The 16,764-nt window shown below is 53.7% G+C and overlaps 2 protein-coding genes across 2 annotated transcripts in view; both read left to right on the forward strand.

The window, feature by feature from the left end:
- The first annotated feature begins 9,262 nt into the window (after positions 1 to 9,262).
- Positions 9,263 to 14,051, forward strand: CKS2 (CDC28 protein kinase regulatory subunit 2). Its single transcript, XM_032307249.1, has 3 exons — positions 9,263 to 9,424; positions 11,986 to 12,113; positions 13,718 to 14,051. Exons 1-3 carry the CDS (start codon positions 9,366 to 9,368, stop codon positions 13,768 to 13,770), a joined length of 240 nt encoding a protein of 79 aa, XP_032163140.1. The 5' UTR covers positions 9,263 to 9,365; the 3' UTR covers positions 13,771 to 14,051.
- Positions 14,052 to 15,078: 1,027 nt separating this feature from the next.
- Positions 15,079 to 16,764, forward strand: part of SECISBP2 (SECIS binding protein 2) — a 44,743-nt gene continuing 43,057 nt past the window's right edge. The window contains exons 1-2 of the mRNA XM_032308573.1: positions 15,079 to 15,216; positions 16,092 to 16,237. Of these exons, the coding sequence (XP_032164464.1) occupies positions 15,181 to 15,216; positions 16,092 to 16,237 (182 nt within the window). The 5' untranslated portion in view covers positions 15,079 to 15,180. The remainder of the gene's footprint in view (positions 15,217 to 16,091; positions 16,238 to 16,764) is intronic.

Raw genomic sequence — 16,764 nt, forward strand, 5'->3', positions numbered from 1 at the left:
GAATGCATGGTGGGGTGCTGTGTCAGAGGGAACACACATTTCAATAAATACTGCCAGCCTGTTTCCAGGAGGGATGTATGAGCGTAATACTCCACTAGTAGACCGTGTTCCCATGCCCTCATGTCCTTATGACCACTTCCCTAATATTGGACTTGTTGACTTTTGCCAATATGATGGATATAAGGAAGCAGTATGGTTGTTTTAATTTGTATTTCTCTGATGACAAATGAGTTTTGTCACATCTTTGTACACCATTAGTCTTCCAGATGTTTCCCTTTTGTGAAATGCCTATTTATACTTTGGCCAACTTTCTGTTGGATTTGTTTTTTGTCTCTTTTTTCTTGTGCTTCTGTAGATGTTCTTAGTAAAATCTTGTGTCAAGCACCTGATAGAGTTAATTGTAAACATATCTTGTCTCCCATCGGATACTGTAGTCCGATCTAGGTGTCTCTGTTGAACAGAATTCATCACTCTTCGCGTAGTCAAATCCATCCATGGCTTGCCTATGGTTACATCATGTTGCATAAATATTCTGCCTCTTGTGGGCCCAAGGTCATAAAGACCTCTTCCCACATTTTTATCTTTAGTCTCATAGTTTGATTTTCCCCACATTTTCTCCCACACATTGGGGTTGTTCTCTCAGCTGTGCACCTCCCCATGGGTCTATGGCGCCATGATTATCAAGATATCCACTCCCGTTATACAGAGATTTTCTTTTCTGCCCCATTGTTTTATTTGTCCCAGGTCCCCTTATCATTTCCCAGACTTATTTAGCAATTTGTGCATCTTCATTCCTCCGTATGAGTTTTAGAAAAAGTTTTTCAACTTCCTTAAAAAACCCTGTTTTTATCAGGATTGTGTTGAGTGTGCACATTTACTTGGGGAGCCCTGACGTTTCCCCGTGTTACATGCGCAGCCCCTCAGTCGTGGTACTGTCCATTGCTGTAGCTCTTGCATTTGTATACACCTTCGGTTGCCCCCATAAAGCCCCGCGCGTTCGTTGTCAGGCTAAGGCTTAGCTACTTGGGTCAGGTACCCCCATCACGGTACCCCTCGGAAATGATCCGCAGGTGGTGATGGTAGGTGTCTTTGTGCTCTTCCCACTCTTAAAGGGGACATGTCTAAAGTTTCTCCGTTAAATATGTGTTTCCTGTTTTGGTATGTAGCTTCCATCGGGTAAGAAAGTTGTCCTCTGTGCTGATAAGGACTATTCTAAATCAGAGCTCGACTTTATCGGGTTTTTTTCTGCATTGATTGAGGTCCATTTTGTCCGTTGTGTGAGAATTCCGTTGTCGGGTCGGCTCCCTGCCATTACACTCGTTGCTGTTTTGTTTTCGGGACAAATTCTCCTTGATGCCGGAGAGGAGGTTCACTCAGCTAAATTCACGTCCGCGTTGAAAATGGAACGACTTTTGCTTTTCTTGTTCTCTTATCACCCTTCCCTGATTCTGGCATAAAGATTGCAAAATGAGACTGCTTTCCTTCTCTTCTGGACCACCGTGCTTAAAGATCCATCTTGCTAGGCTGTCAGGGTAGTGTGTAGTTCGGGACTGAGTCGCGCTCATACTGAGCCCAACGTCCTCCCCGTGCGGCCGAGGCTGGAGAACAGCAGGCGCGTGCCGGAGCTCAGGGCGGCTGTGATGCTGTATGCAGCCTCCTCTTCCCTGGTCAGACGTCCTGATGTGTGACATGTTAATCTGAGACAAGACGGGGAGCCTGTCAGTTGACTGTCTTTGCAAAGTAAACTCCCCCGCCCCCAAATTAGTGACTGGGGACAGTGACTTATTTTTTCTCACGATTCTGAGGGCTCCTTGGCAGTTCCCTTCCTCGTTTTTGTTGGTCTCACTCAGATGCTGCATTCGGCACCTCAGGTACATGTTTGGTGGCTGGTGCCCATGGCTGGCTGGTTGGCTGGACAGATGGGTGGACGGCTGGACGGAAGGATAGATTGATGCCTGGATTGGCTGGCTGGCTGGCTGGATTGATGGCTGGATGTCTGGATACCTGGATGGATGGATGGATGCCTGGATAGCTGGCTGGCTGGGCCCACCTAGTTCTCTCCCTGGCCTGTGGACCCAAAGATCCAGGGCAGCATTCTAAGAGGGAAAAAGCAAAAACCGCAATGCCTCTTAAGAACTAGCCTGAGAAGTCTCATAATGTCCCTTCAGCACATTTTGCTTGTGGAAGCAAGTTGTCACCAGGCCAGACCGAGGGTGGGGAAGAGGACTCCACCTGTTGACGTGAGTGTCGAGCCGCACTGTGAACCAAGGGCATGTGTCCTGTGATGGGAGGTATTTCTCTTTGTAAGGTAAGCTTTATGGTGTGGCGTGCAAGCATCTAGTTTTGCTACTGCCGATGGTAGCAAGAGCAAAGCGATCGTAGCAGACTGCTCTGGTGATGGGTTCTTAATCTCCTTCAGCAGCCTCAATTTGCCAACAGCTGCGAGGATTCAGTACCCTGGTGTGTTCTTACTTCCCTCTGTCCTACTCCAGTCGTGCTGGCCGCGGAACGGGTTAAGCCTGGTACCTCCTCCATCGATGTACTAAGTTACTTGCTTTGCTTTACAAACTACACTGTGAATTTCCTCCTGCGTCGATTTCTCGTTCCTCCCGTCAACACTTCGTGCGGCAACGCGTGCGCTCCCTGAACCCGGCGGCCCTTCTGGGACAGCCGCTGTCCACCTCCTGTTGCTCCGGAAGTGCCGTCTGATTTCTCCCTGGAAGCTCCCAGAACTTTGCTCTGTCCTGGTGTTCGTGAATCACGCTGGAATCTCTCTGTGGTTGTATTTCCCGACATACACGTCAGACGGGGCGGGTGTGGAGGGCTCACAGGCACGTTTTCTGCTCATCTTTCTTCCTCTCCTCTGTGTGTTTTTTCTCTCCCTTTGGGACCTCTCGTCAGTGACAGTCGTCACTTGCCTTCCTAGCCTGCGTGTCTCCTCACTCACGTCCTCTTATCTCTCTGTCCCCTGCTGGCGTTGCCCGAACTACGGCTCAGGCCTAGCTCTGAGCTCGCCGGTCAGTCCGTCCTTAGCGCCCACGATGCTTCCAGTTTATCACAGTTTCTACGTGGCGCGTCCTGGCGACTGCAGCTCCTGATACCTTTTCGTCTCTTACGACATTTACGACTTAGGTTCATAATTCAAACAAAATCAAACGGAGGTGCAATTAAAACCTTTGATGAGGTGCAGTGTTTGGCGAAGTACCGTACTATTTATGACGAACGTTTAGCGAGCTGGGAGGGAGCGGGCACGTCCTGGCACGGAGAAGGGCCCCTGGGACAGCCACGGAGAAGGGCCCCTGGGACAGCCACAGAGCCACGGCGAGCGCCACGCTGGCCCGGCTGCCACCTCCCGGGGGCAGCTAGCCCGTTTCCTGCCGCCTTATCTCAGCTTCTACAAGCCCCTGCCACAGTCTTCATTAGGACCGTTTCTTCACGAATCATGATCTCTGAGCAGATGACAGAAAAACTCTCGAAGGGCCTGAAAGACAAGGAAAGCCGTTTTAGGTTTTCCAAGTCAGCATGACTGTACATAAACTTTGATTAAACCCAAAGCCCGATTTATGGCCCATCAAGCATGCATCGTCAGTCTGCTTTAGGAACGAGGAGCCTGAAGGAAAACATCTTGTCCTTAAGAAACCAATCCCTGCTCCTGCTTTCCATGACGTTAAAACACGTGATTCCTGCCTACGTGCTCATCTACGGTCTTTTGAACTTTCACAAGAATGGACTTCTGACATATTGATTTATGGCTCCTTATGTAAAAAGGCGATAACCCTGTAAAAACCGTTCGTGCTCCGGAGCACTTTGGTCCCTGTGAGGATCGCATTTCCCAGACAGCTGCCCTAACCAGGGCTCAGAGGAAACAGTTTGCTTCTTGGAGCGCTTTCTGGCCAGTTCGCGATGACACAGTCCAAGGAAGTGTCTGTTCTGTTCCAGGCCCTTTTCTCATCAAAGGCACTTATTCCTCAAATGTGGTGTTTTATTGCAATTGGACTGACATTATGATCAGTTTGGAGAGAATTTGTATCTTTTTTTTTTAAATTTTTTTTTTTAATTTATTTTCAGCATAACAGTATTCATTATTTTTGCACCACACCCAGTGCTCCATGCAATCCGTGCCCTCTCGAATACCCACCACCCGGTTTCCCCAACCCCCCCACCACCCCTCACTGCTTCAAACCCCTCAGATTGTTTTTCAGAGTCCATAGTCTCTCACGGTTCACCTCCCGAGAATTTGTATCTTAACCGTGTCACGGCTTCCCGAGCACGAACACAGTACGTCTATGTCTCTCCATTTGTGCAAGTCTATGTTTCTTTAAGGTTGACGGCTTTGCTTTTCAGGACTTCGTGTATTTTGTCTTGGGCTTATCCCCAGTATGTGACATGTGGTGCTGATGTAATCATATTTCTTTTTGCATACTTTTTCTAGTTATTTGTTCCCAGTACGTCATAATGCAACTGATTGATACATTGATCTTATGTCCAGAGGTGAAGATTGCAAAAGGAGCTTTATTTCTTCCTTTCCAGTTATTATGTCTTTAATTTCTTCTTTATTGTGTTGGCTCTGACTTCCAGCAGATTGTTCAATATAATTGGAGATAATAGGAAATTTTAAAGAGAATACTTCTGATGTTTCTGTGTAAGAATTGTTAATTTTTTTTTAGCTGTCTCGATGGGTTAACAAAGCTTCCTCCTACTCCTATCACGAAGTGTGTTATCATCAGTGAGTGGCGGGTTTACAGTGTTCCGTATTCTAAAAGAATGGTGAATTTATCAATGCTTTTTTCCTGCTCTTCATCTTTTTTTCTCCTTTATGCTGTTCACGTGGTGTATTACTTTAACAGATTTTCTCATATTACACCATCTTTGCATTTATAGGATGGCATGCCGTATTTTTAAAAAACACAAGGGATGGGGCACTTGGGTGGCTCAGTGGGTGAAGCCTCTGCCTTCGTCTCAGGTCATGATCTTGGGGTCCTGGGATCAAGCCCCGCATCAGGCTCTTTGCTCAGTGAGGAGTCTGCTTCCCCCTCTCTCTCTGCCTGCCACTCTGCCTATTTGTGGTCTCTCTGTCAAATAAATAAAATCTTAAAGAAGAAAAACCACAATGAGATGCAGCTGGCCAGCATTTTACTCGGGTGTTTGCGTGTTATCTGCATGCATGGGAGGGGCATTCCTTTTCTTTCTCCTATTGTCCATGTTGGTTTTTGAATCAACGTTTTTCTTGCCTAATAAACTCTTCTGCTTTTGGCAGAAGTCTTCCACAAGGCCTTTAGGTCTAGTGTTTTCTTTAGAATACTTCTGATTACTGCTTCGATTTAATGGATATAGGAAACTTCAGTTTTCTAGTGGCTTCTGGAGTCCCGTACAAGAAGACAGTAAAGGGGAAGCAGAAGTTAAAACAGAGACTGAGCAGAAACATAAAAAAAATGCCAGATTTAAAGTCGAACATCAATAATTATAGTCAGTGTAAAAGGCCTTAAATACCAATGAAAAGATAAAGATGGAAAATAGATAAAACTAGTTTACCTAACCCTGTGGTGTCTATAAGAAATTCACTTCAAATACAAAGATCGAGGTGGGTCATAGGTAAATGTATGGAAAAAGCTGTGGGATACAAATGCTAATGAAAAGAAAGCCTCCGTGGCTACGTTTCTATCAGACAGCGCGGGCTTCGGAGCAAAGAGAATTCCCAAGACAAGGACAGACATTCCGTAACGAAATGTTCTGCTCCCAAGAAGACGGCCTTCTTACGTGTGCCAGGGTAACAGCAGTAGAACCACAAGAAGCCGTCTGAGGGCTGAGCCCGGCGGAGCGCCCACGTGGAGAACCAACAGGGACCAGGAGAGGCCAGTACAGTTGGAAGGAGACCACCGCAACAGCCTTGCAGGAGAACACTGATGGCCTCGGTAAGATCCCCGGAAAGAGCATTCATGTTATTGGGGTCCCAGGAAGAGAGTGAAAAAAGCAAGCTGTAGATTGTTTTAAGAAGTAAGGAAGTACATACGAATCCCTAGTTCTGACAGTGATGCATCTGTATTAAACACGCAAAAAAAGTCCAAGTGGATAATGCACCATAGTGGTTAATTCTGATTTGGGATTGTTGAGAAAGGGAATGAGCAAGCATCTTATTTCTTTTAACAAAGATTTTTTATTTCTGTAATTTTCAGACCTAAGTTGAATAAAATGTACTAGAAAGGGTGCTAGGAGTTTGGTGGGAATTAAACTTTTAAAAGAAGAATTATATACAGAAGTACATGAAACTGGCCAGCATGGGCACGCTCACTGAGAATGGCATACACAATCTGATTCTTCCTCGGGCACAATTAGTAGCACAACGTCAAGAGGAGAGTAAGCCTCTGGAACTCTAACTCGAGCTCTGTTCTGTGTGCTCTTGGTTCCAAATGAGTTCATGACCTCGTGCTCATATTAGCGGAGCAGAAACTTATATTTTAAGTTACATGCTTATTCATACTTCTTACACATGGAATGGACTGTCAGAAATCTCTTCCACTGACCCAGTGAACACATGCTTTTTGTACAATAGGCACATTCAGAACTGTAACTTGTCTGCAGTAGGAACTGTTGGTCAAGGAGGGCTTTGTAGCTGAACTGCTTTTATCTGCCCTGCCTTCTTCACAGGATTGACTTGGGAGCCCAGAAGGGACGATGAAGAAATGTTTATGCCAAACTTAAAGTGCCTCCTAGACAGGCAAGATTATCACGGGAGTGGGAGAATCAGTGCTGCCCCCAGGGGTAAGGCTCTCCTAGCCCACTGCCGGTCTCAGTGACTGAATATGGACCAAGAAGGGCTATTCTTACCAGTGGCCTCTTTTGTCGTGGGCCACTGGCAGGGCAGAGCAGTTCCCCTCATTCTATCAAGGGCCACGTCTTCCTAAAAGGGAACCCCCGGGAAGGTGATGCCTCCGTCACCTCTGTCAGCTCTCATCTGACCTTGCTGAGAACATCTGCAGTCTCACCCGCATCAGAATGACCGAACCGATCAGAAAGGAGTCCGAATCCCTGCCCAGTCCGGCCTGATCCCCCCTTAGCTTCCTACTGCTGTTTTTACAAATTACAACAAACTTAGTGCCTGAAGACAACACAGGTTTATTATCTGACCATCTCAGTGCTCAGAAGTCTGAAATACTAAGCTTTACCGGGGTAAAGTCACTGTGCAGTAGAGCTGGCTGTGTTTCTTCTGGGGGCTTGGGGGAGAACCCACCCATTCCCTTCCTAGGATCAAGGACCCCCTGTGTTCACGGCACTCGGACCTCTGCTTCTGTTACAGCTGCTTCCCTGACCCTCCTTATGAGGGTCTCATAAGGACCCTCGTGATGACGCTGGACCCACCCTATCATCCAGGACCATCTCCCCACCTCAGATCCTTGGCTTTGCCACATCTGCGGAGTCCATTTTGCCAAGTAAGGTAACATATCCCCAGGGCCCAGGGATCAGGACCCGGACAACTCTGGGGGCTATTTCTCCGTCCATGACACCGACCCTCCCGGCTTCCCTTCCCACAACTTTCCTTTCCAACCCACTCTAAATCCCCAGCATAGGCCAGGTCCCTTGTGCTTTCACGTACGCAGGTTCCTCTGCCGTAGGGTCCTCGACAGGACACAGCCGTGGAGAAGACTTACCTAACTCTGAAGCCACACTGCCCGGCTCAAGTCCGAATCTACCACTTACTTGCTAACTGGATTCGGACAAACAGATTACAAGGAAAAACAGTAAATTACACAAGGCAGCATTACCGGAATGCAGCCTGCAGGGCGTTCCACCGGCAGCAAGCCTGGCTTCTCGGAGAAATCCCTATTTTAAAGGGTAGTGTGTCAGGGGGAGGGGACTGTTTTGAAAGAATAAAAGAGACAATGGCCAAATGCGAGGTGTAGGCCCGGGTTTGGATGTGGATTTGCTAACCATCAAAAGGCTTCTGTGAGACAGGGAAGTCTGAATGCAAACGGGCTCAGGATCCCGAGGGACTGTAAGTGTAACAATAGCATAGTGCTAAAGTTTTCTGGAGACCTAGCCGTCGACGCAGCGATGTACGCTAAGGTGCCCTTTCGCAGCAAAACGACGCTGGATTTGGGATCTCTTTGAAGATGTGCTGGGGAACAAGGAAGGGGGGAGTAGAGCAAACAAGATGGCCAAAACATGCACTGCCGAAGCTCTGTGACTGGCACCTAGGAGGTGACATTACTTTTCCACTTGAAATTTTCCTCAATACGTCTGCGTAAAAATAAGTCTCCGAGGAAGCTTTCCTTTCCCAGGCTCAGCTAGAAAGTCAGCGGTCCCCCTTCCCACCGCCCCCGCGACGGTTATCCCATCTTTCGCTGCCGCCCAGTTACTCTGGCCACCAAGCAGTGCGGGGCCGGGCAGGTGGCGGCGGCAGGTAGGCTGGGGGGGCGGTCAGGGGCGGGCCCGGCAGGTGTAGGACGGGGTGGGTGCGTGGGGCGGCCAGCAAGCGGCGGCGGCAGGTAGATGGGGGTCAGGTGCGTGGCCGGGCAGGCGGCGGCTGCGGGTAGGTGCGGGGTCAGGTGCGGGGCCGGGCAGGCGGCGGGGTCAGGTGCGGGCCGGGCAGGCGGCGGCTGCGGGTAGGTGCGGGGTCAGGTGCGGGCCCGGCAGGTGCGGGGTCAGGTGCGGGGCCGGGCAGGCGGCGGCGGCTGGGACCAGACACTGCGGTGAGGGGCTCCCGGCCCGCGCCCGCCGATGCACCTGTTCCGGCGGCCAGCCCGGCTCCTGCACGTGGCACTCGCGGCCGGAGCGCGGGGACACACCGCCCAGGCGCTTCTGACCCGCCCCGGAAGGCAGCCGGGCCCGCTCCCGCCCCCCACCCACGACGTCTCAGGACCCGCACCCTCGACACCCTTTCCCGGCCGCCGAGATTGCGCCTGCGCGGGGGCGGTCGCACAGCGTGCAGCCCCGCCTCTCCAAACCTCGCGATATTTCATCCCCCCCCCCGGTCCACCCACCCCAACTGCCCCGCCGACCTGGAAAGTTCTAAACCCCTGCGCACGCTCTCTGGGGCGCTTAACGTCCGGGCTCCGCCCTCTTCTGACCACGCCCCTTTCCGTCCGTCTTGCCAATCACCCACTTCTTCCCTCGGGCAACCCCGCAACAGCTCTCTCATTGGCTAGTCTTGAGAGCGGGCGCCGAGGAAGGTCGGTGACGATAGGCTGGGAGCCGGTCCCGCCTACCGGCCGTTTGCGCGGGAGGCAATTGGCTGACGTCTCCGTCCAATCGGCGGTAGGCTGTCGGATTCAAACCGGGATCGTTGGGCCTGCGGTCGGTTGGTCGCAGTCGAGTCGTCGTCCCGGCAGAGGCGGTCGTGTGGCCCGACGCTCCCGCCCGCCCGCAGCATGGCCCACAAGCAGATCTACTACTCGGACAAGTACTTCGACGAGCACTACGAGTACCGGTGAGTGCGGCCGGCGGGGCGGGCTCCGCCGCGGAACGGGGGTCGGGGCGGGGCGGGGCGGGGCGGGTCGCCGCGCGTCGGCCGGGGTCCGGGTCAGGGCCGGAGCTCGGAGGTCGAGTGGGGGGCGGCCCGCGGCGGGAGCGCCGGGAGCGCCGGGGCCCGCGGCCTCCGCTTCCCCGCCCTTTGTTCGCCGCGGCCGAGCGGGGCGGGGGTTGCGGGGCCGGCGGGGCGGCTCTTGCTCCGCGCGCTCCGCCGTCCGGCAGGGGCTCCGCGGGCCTCGGGGCGCGGCCGGGCGGCTCTGGGCCTCGGCGTCGCGGGCGGCTGCGTCGGCGGATCCGGGCGGGGGATCCAGGCGGGGGATCCGGGCGGGGGCGCGGCCGCGGGGGACCCGGCTTTTGTGTGGCTGCGCCGCGCGCCCGGGGCGAGGCGGGGGAGGAGCGGGCGTCGGTGCGCGGCCGCGCGGACGCAGCAGGTGCCGAGGCTGCTCGTGGGGTGCGGGCTCCAGCCCCGCTCGGGGGGCCCGGACCTGCGCGCGACTCGGGGCGGCTGGGCCGCGGTGGCGCCGCAGGCTCTGCCCCAGTGTGGCCCGTTGGGCCTCGGGTCCGGCCGTCGGCGAGGCCCGCCGCAGGCCCCCGGGTCCCGTGGTCCGAGGACGGTGTGGACTGCGGTCGCAGAAGCCTTCCACGAGCCTTTTCCAGGCCGCTCCTCCGGGAACCGTGCGCCCTCGGGGGCGCTGCCCTGCGGTCCCCGAGCAGCCCGGGTGAGTCGGCCTCGCCGGTCGCCCCCCGCAGCCGCTGGCTTTGTGGTGCGCTGCGGGTGCGCGGTTCCTCCCCGGGCCGGAGGCGGAGCGGGCCGAGGTGGGGCCTGTGAGCTCGTGTCCTTTGGAGTCCGACTCCGTGAAGCGGCCTGTCGGCACGACTGACGGGCGAGGCAGGGGCCGGGAGCCGGAGGAGCACGGGGCTCGTTCGTGCGGCTGTAGGCGACCGGTTCTGAGCCAGGGAGGAGTCGGTGTAGACGCCGGAGCAGCGTTTCAGGGGGACAGGCGAGTACGCGCTGGCGCGGTCAGCAGGCTTTGGTCAGGTTGGCGATCGGTAGCTGGGTTTGGGGGAGGCAGACGTTACCTGTGGGGCTTCATCTGTGCGGGGGTGGGCGCCCTGCCGCAGTGCTGTGGGAGGTCAGCCGCAGCTCTGCGGCTAGTAGGAACAGCGGGGTGTCCTCGGGCGGACAGCGCGGCTCAGTTCTGGGGCGAACACAGGCGGACCTCCTTTGTGTAAGTAACGCCAGCTGGGTATTCGACTCACCGGCCGCAGAGCGGAGTTTACGCTCCTGACCGTTTAGGGCGCGGTTTGGGTTATGGGTTCCGTTTCGGATTGGCAGTATTCGCGCCTCGGATGAAGCTCATCGGCTACGATCCTGCCGCTGTGCAGAGCTTGGGTTCCGTTTTCTTCGGAGCCAGAAAGTGGACCTGACCAGAATGCGCATTTCTCATCGCCACAGCCAACGGACTGTCAGATAGAGGTTTCCAGCAGTCAAGAAATTGGGTGCGTGCTTGATGGCCGCATAGTTTACTGCGACTGGAAACGGTAAACGGGTCTGTGAATTGTGACTAATGAAGAACTTTTCACTGCAGTTCAGAGGGCTGCGGACTTGGCTTTTAGAATTTTACAAAGCTACAATTGTATATATTCTTGAGGTTTTTGACATTGAAGAGTAATACTTATCTTCCTAAAAATAGCTTAATGAAGTTTTGGATAGAAGTCATTCGGATAGAAGTCAGTAACTTCTTGGAAAACTGAAAGCCTTTGTGCAAGGTTGCCAGGTACACGTACGTACGTGACACTTGGGTTTGTCTTTTTGCTTTGTAATTTGCACAAAGCAACTTGTAGAGTATACAAGAACTCATCCACAGGTCTAGAATGTTGAGTAATGGGAAACCCAAATTAACAAATTATTTTTCCTCTTATACGGAGTCTCCATGGGTCTGGGATGTCAGTTTTACAGTGAGGGTTCAGCCTCCCTTTAGGCTTCGGTGGTCTTAGATGGCTTCTCTGGCTCCCTGATCACACTAGTCGGCTTCATAACCCATCAGGAAAGACTTAGAAAAAAGAGTTGGGCATGTTCTTTCCTTTTGAAGACAGTTTCCATAAGTTGTGTATTTTTTGCTTATATCCTATTTGCCAGGATTGAAGTCAGCAGAGGTTAGCTGTGGGCAGGCTGGGATGTTTTGGATAGCTGTGAGCCTGACTTGCATTTGGGGGATTCTATTCCTGAAGAACATTGAGACAGCAAGCAGTCTCAGAGAAGAAGAGGCAAATTCTAAACAAAATACTTTCTGCTTTTGGACTGTACATTCTTCCTGTTTGGAACATTAGGCCATAAAAAATCAGAATTAGAGGTAGGAGACCGTCCTCGAGATGGATGCCAACAGTAATGTAACGAGGGTTGCTTTAAAGATCTTTATTTTGAACTCAAATGTCACATGCCCTAAAAATGCATCTCTAAAGTGACCATATTTGTAGGAAAGGTGTATTTGCTAATACTTGGCTATATCTTTTTAACAGGCATGTCATGTTACCCAGAGAACTTTCCAAACAAGTCCCGAAAACCCATCTGATGTCGGAAGAGGAGTGGAGGAGACTTGGCGTCCAACAGAGTCTAGGCTGGGTTCACTACATGATTCACGAGCCAGGTAGGGGTTGCATTTAGGAAAGCATCCATGAAACCAAAGAAGTAGTGGTTGTGGTTGTTGAAAATTAAGTAATACTGACATTCAGTGGTATTCCCAAAGCAACCCTGGGAAGTCTGACTCTTCTTGAATGGCTGATTCCTTCCCTCTCTAGGAAGAATTTACACTTTCTAGGAAATAATACCACACGAGTGAAAGGAATGCATTATTCTACCTGCGGAAAGATTAGGAGTTAAAAAAAAGTCAATTCTTTTATTTTAAAATGTGCCATTGATAAAGCATTTTACTGTAAGTATAAGTAATTCTGGTGACCTATGTCTTTAAAAACTAAGGGCTTTAAGACACTTTTAAGTGTCCCTAAGTTCTTTGCTGCAGTAGAAGTTAACGCAATTTGGAATGATTTGTTTTTGCCTTTAGTATTCTATTAAAGGATGATTGGGATTTGCCTCACCAAGGTGAGATAAGGTAACCTAGAGAGTGAACCCTGCTGCGTGTTTCCGAGTGTTCTATTGTGCGGATTTTACCGGAGTTTCCTGGATATGAAATGTTAAACTCAAATTCACAGGGTTCAATTCTGCTTTTGTGGTATCCTTAATTAATCTAACTAAACAATTATGCTTTGAGCAAATTTTGGGGGCATGATATAGAAACCGAATTAGGTGGAACAGAGCTTGTTTTCTGCTCTTAAAGAAAAGCAGCAATAGCATCACAAACTGACTCTTGGGGGGGGGGTTGGGGGCATCTAACTGTACCGGAGTTCAAAACTCTAGAACCCAGGGCTCCCACCCAGTGAAAGAGATCCCAGGAATGGGCCCCTGGGATGTGCACTTTTTACAGTTTGGTGCTTTTTGAATTTGGTGTTAGGTGTCTTTCCTTTTCACTGGAATTGAGATCCTAAAGGTAGAAACTGTTTTCCTCGAAGTGGCTTCTCCACTTGACATCTCTTTTTCCCCAGGGTAGGTAAAACACTGTGGGCAATGTTCTTCCCCATCAGGTGGTTTTCTAATGTTTATGGTTGACAGTGACATTTTTCTTTTTTTTTTTTTTAGGATTTTATTTATTTATTTGTCAGATCACAAGTAGGCAGAGAGGCAGGCAGAGGGAGTGGGGGAAGCAGGCTCCCTGCTGAGCAAAGACCCCCCCCACCCCCAACCAATTCGGGGCTCGATTCCAGAACTCTGGGATCATGACCTGAGCTGAAGGCAGAGGCTTTAACTCACTGAGCCTCTCAGGGGCCCCGACAGTGACTTTCTTTTTTTTTTTTTTTTTTTTTTTTAAAGATTTTATTTATTTATTTGACAGACAGAGATCACAAGTAGGCAGAGAGGCAGGCAGAGAGAGAGGAGGAAGCAGGCTCCCCGCTGAGCAGAGAGCCCGATGCGCAACTCGATCCCAGGACCCTGAGATCATGACCTGAGCCGAAGGCAGCGGCTTAACCCACTGAGCCACCCAGGCGCCCCCGACAGTGACTTTTGAAACAAAGTTTATTTCAGATATTTCGATGAGTGACAGCTGTTAATAGATTTATTTTGGTTTGAGAATTTCAAATTTTGGTTGAATGAATGAGAATTAACCATATTTTAAAATTATATATTTTGTTTCCACAGAACCACATATTCTTCTCTTTCGACGACCTCTTCCAAAAGAGCAACAAAAATGAAGTCTACCTGGGGATTGTCAATTAAGTCTTTTTCAAATTTAATGTATATGTGTATATAAGGGTAGTATTCAGTGAATACTTGAAAAATGTACAAATTGTTGATCCATACCTGTGCATGAGCTGTATTCTTCACAGCAACAGAGCCCAGTTAAATGCAACGGCAAGTAGGTTACTAGAAGGTGTTTAAGATAAAATTTCTAGTCGGTTTTTCTCTTTAATATAAGTGCCTGTTTGACTTAACCTGTTACTTTTGTTAAATAAAGTTTGTATGTTGCATTTATGATTGAAGTTATTGGGGTTTATCTTCTAAGGTTGACTTGTGTCTGTCAAGGATAGAGGATTTCAGTTCTACCGTTTGGGTCCGGAGGAAATAGATTTAAAGAAGTGGGATTAAATGGGTTTAAGGTCTCGTGGTTTGGGGAGGTGTGACTTAGTTCACTTCGGAACAAACCGTTTATGGAGACAGTTCATGCTCTGTTGCTAGTTTAGTGTCCGGAGACTGGGGCAGATCCCAGGACTGCCCCATCTGCGGGCCTTGAGGGGAGCCACTTACCCTGCTTCTGTTTCACTCCTGCGCAAGTCGTGGTAGTGCCCCTCTCCAAGGGCAGAGCGTTTGGCAAGGCAGAACGCCACTCCGCACGGAGTCGCGTCTGCCAGTCGCCGCTAGCTGCTGCCGGGATATTCCGGAGCTAACTGGCCGTGCGGGGGACACTGAATGGAAGCCCCGAGGCTGCGGTCCTCCGGACGCTGCTCTCCGGAACAGGACGGGAACCGCTGCAGGTGGTGCTGCGCAGCCGCCCACATCCTACCTGTGCCCCCAGGGAGACTCGGGGGCTGCCCAGTGAAGGGAGCAGAGGCCCGCGGCAGCCCCCCGCAAGGGTAACCGCAGCACAGCAGGCCTGTGCGGGCGCGTTCAGGCCTGTTTCCTGCACCTGCGGGCTGCCCGGGGGGCCACTGGGCGGTGCCCGCATCGGCCGCCGTGCCTGGCAGCGCCTGTGCCCTCCCCTAGCTCCCGGGCCCCAGCCGCCCCCGCCCAGCCCGCGCAGTCTGGGAACTCCCGTCCTTGCGCACTGCCCAGTGCTCCTGCCCCTGGCGCGTCCCTGCGCCAAGGCCTCCTGGGCCTGGAGTCCACGTCCTCCGCTTCGGGTGCCCCCGGCCAGGCAGCGTCCGGGGACGACCAATGCCTCTTCCGGAGGGCGCCGCCGCCACGCGGGACCAGGGCCGCCCGCGCGCCCACTTCCGGCCGGAAGCAGGGGTCGGGGGGCGGGCCTGGGTGCGTTTCTGTGACGCACTTCCTGGCGTCCGCTCGGAAGGCGGAAAAGCGGGGAGTCCGAGCGCCGCGCGTCCGAGCCGCCGGCCGACGGGGCGGCTGCTGGCCTCCGGGGCCGGGCCTCCTCCGAGCCGCGCGCCATGGCGTCGGAGGGGCCTCGGGAGCCCGTGGGCGAGGTGAGGACGGCGCCCCGGGGTGGGGGGCGGGCGCCGGGGCGGGCGCAGGCGGGGCCGGCGCGGGGCGTCGGGCGGCCGCGGGTAGCCGGGCAGCACCGGGCGCCCGGGGGTGCGCCCCCGCCCCGGGTCGCCGCCTCGCGCCGGGGAGCTCCCGCAGACGTTGGCGGCAGCGCGGGCGTCCGCTCGGCCTGCTCGGCCGCACCGCTAGATGGAGCCCTGGCGGCCGCCGCGACCGGCGCTCGGACGGACCGGAAGGCGCCGCGGTCAGCCTCGCGGGGCGGCCGCGGCCGCGGGAAGAGCCGCTGCTGCGGTCCCAGGCCGGGCGTGGTGACCCGCGGCGTCCCGGCGGGGCTGGCTTTGGCTCCTGAGCAGACCGGCGCCTGGCGCTTCGCTGACGGACGGGACCGGGTCCGCCGTGGAAATAAGGCTCCGCACTGCGGTGGACTGTTTGCGGCCGCGGGTCAGCGGCCGGGCCTGCCCCGGCGGTGCTCGGTGCTCGGTGCTCCGTGCTCCGTGCTCGGTGCTCCGTGACCGCGGCGGGACGCGACACACCGCGCGCAGGCCGAGGCTGTCGCAGCTCTGTCGGCCGGCGCGGATTTTGTGTCCCGTCTCCCCGCCGGCCCTCGCCCTCGCCCTCGCCCTGCGCCCCCCGTCCTCGCTCGTTAGCAGAGCGCGGCCTGGACGGCACCGGCACCGGGGGAGGTGGTTCGCCGCCCGGTTCTTGCTTTTGCGAGCCGAAGCGTTTGAGCCGCAGACACTCCCGGCACAGGCCTCTCTGCGGCCGCTGCACCCCAGCGACTCTCCGTGGGTTTTCTGCTCACACCTGCTTCACATCCAGATGCACGTCGTCAGCCGCACCCCCGTTTCTTCCTCAGGGCATCAAGTTGTCCGCCGATGTGAAACCGTTTGTCCCCAAATTTGCTGGGCTCGGCGTGGCATGGTCGGAGTCTTCCGAAGCTCGCGCGTTCCCCGGCTGTGCGGCCGCCTACTACCCGTGTGTTCCGGAGCTCCCGGGGCCTGAGTACGTATCCGTCTCCTGTCGCGCCCTCCCCGGGGACTGAGCGGGGATTCCGGGTCGAGGGGCTGCAGCCGACATGGCCAGCGTTCTCAGAACGAGGCTGCTCCTCAGCCAAGAAGGGCCTGAGGCAGTGGCACAACTTACTGCGTCCAACCCCGAAAACACAAACTTCAGCTCTCCGCACTCACGGTTCTTTTGGGCAAAGGACGTGTGGAGGTCGCCTTGCATTCCCTAGTGGGAAGTGCAGTTTTCAGGTCATTTGTGCATGGGGTCTGAACTGTGTCACGCGTCCCGGGGAGATGCGGTGGCTGGGGGCGCGGAGAGGAAGGGGCGAAGGCGAGCCCCGAGAAATCCGCGCTGTGCCTGTAGGCGGTAACACCGTGGAATCGCGCTTGGGGCTGCAGTGCGGCTCGCAACCGTGGCTGCTCCTGCTGTGGCAAGTTGTTGGGAATTGCTGAGTTTTGCTTTTTACCGCTTTTCTTTGTAAATGTCCTGGGCAGCGTCTAGAAGCTTGGGTTATAAAATTCTCC

The sequence above is a fragment of the Mustela erminea genome, chromosome 12 (genome assembly GCF_009829155.1).
Source record: "Mustela erminea isolate mMusErm1 chromosome 12, mMusErm1.Pri, whole genome shotgun sequence".
Taxonomy (NCBI): Eukaryota; Metazoa; Chordata; class Mammalia; order Carnivora; family Mustelidae; genus Mustela; species Mustela erminea.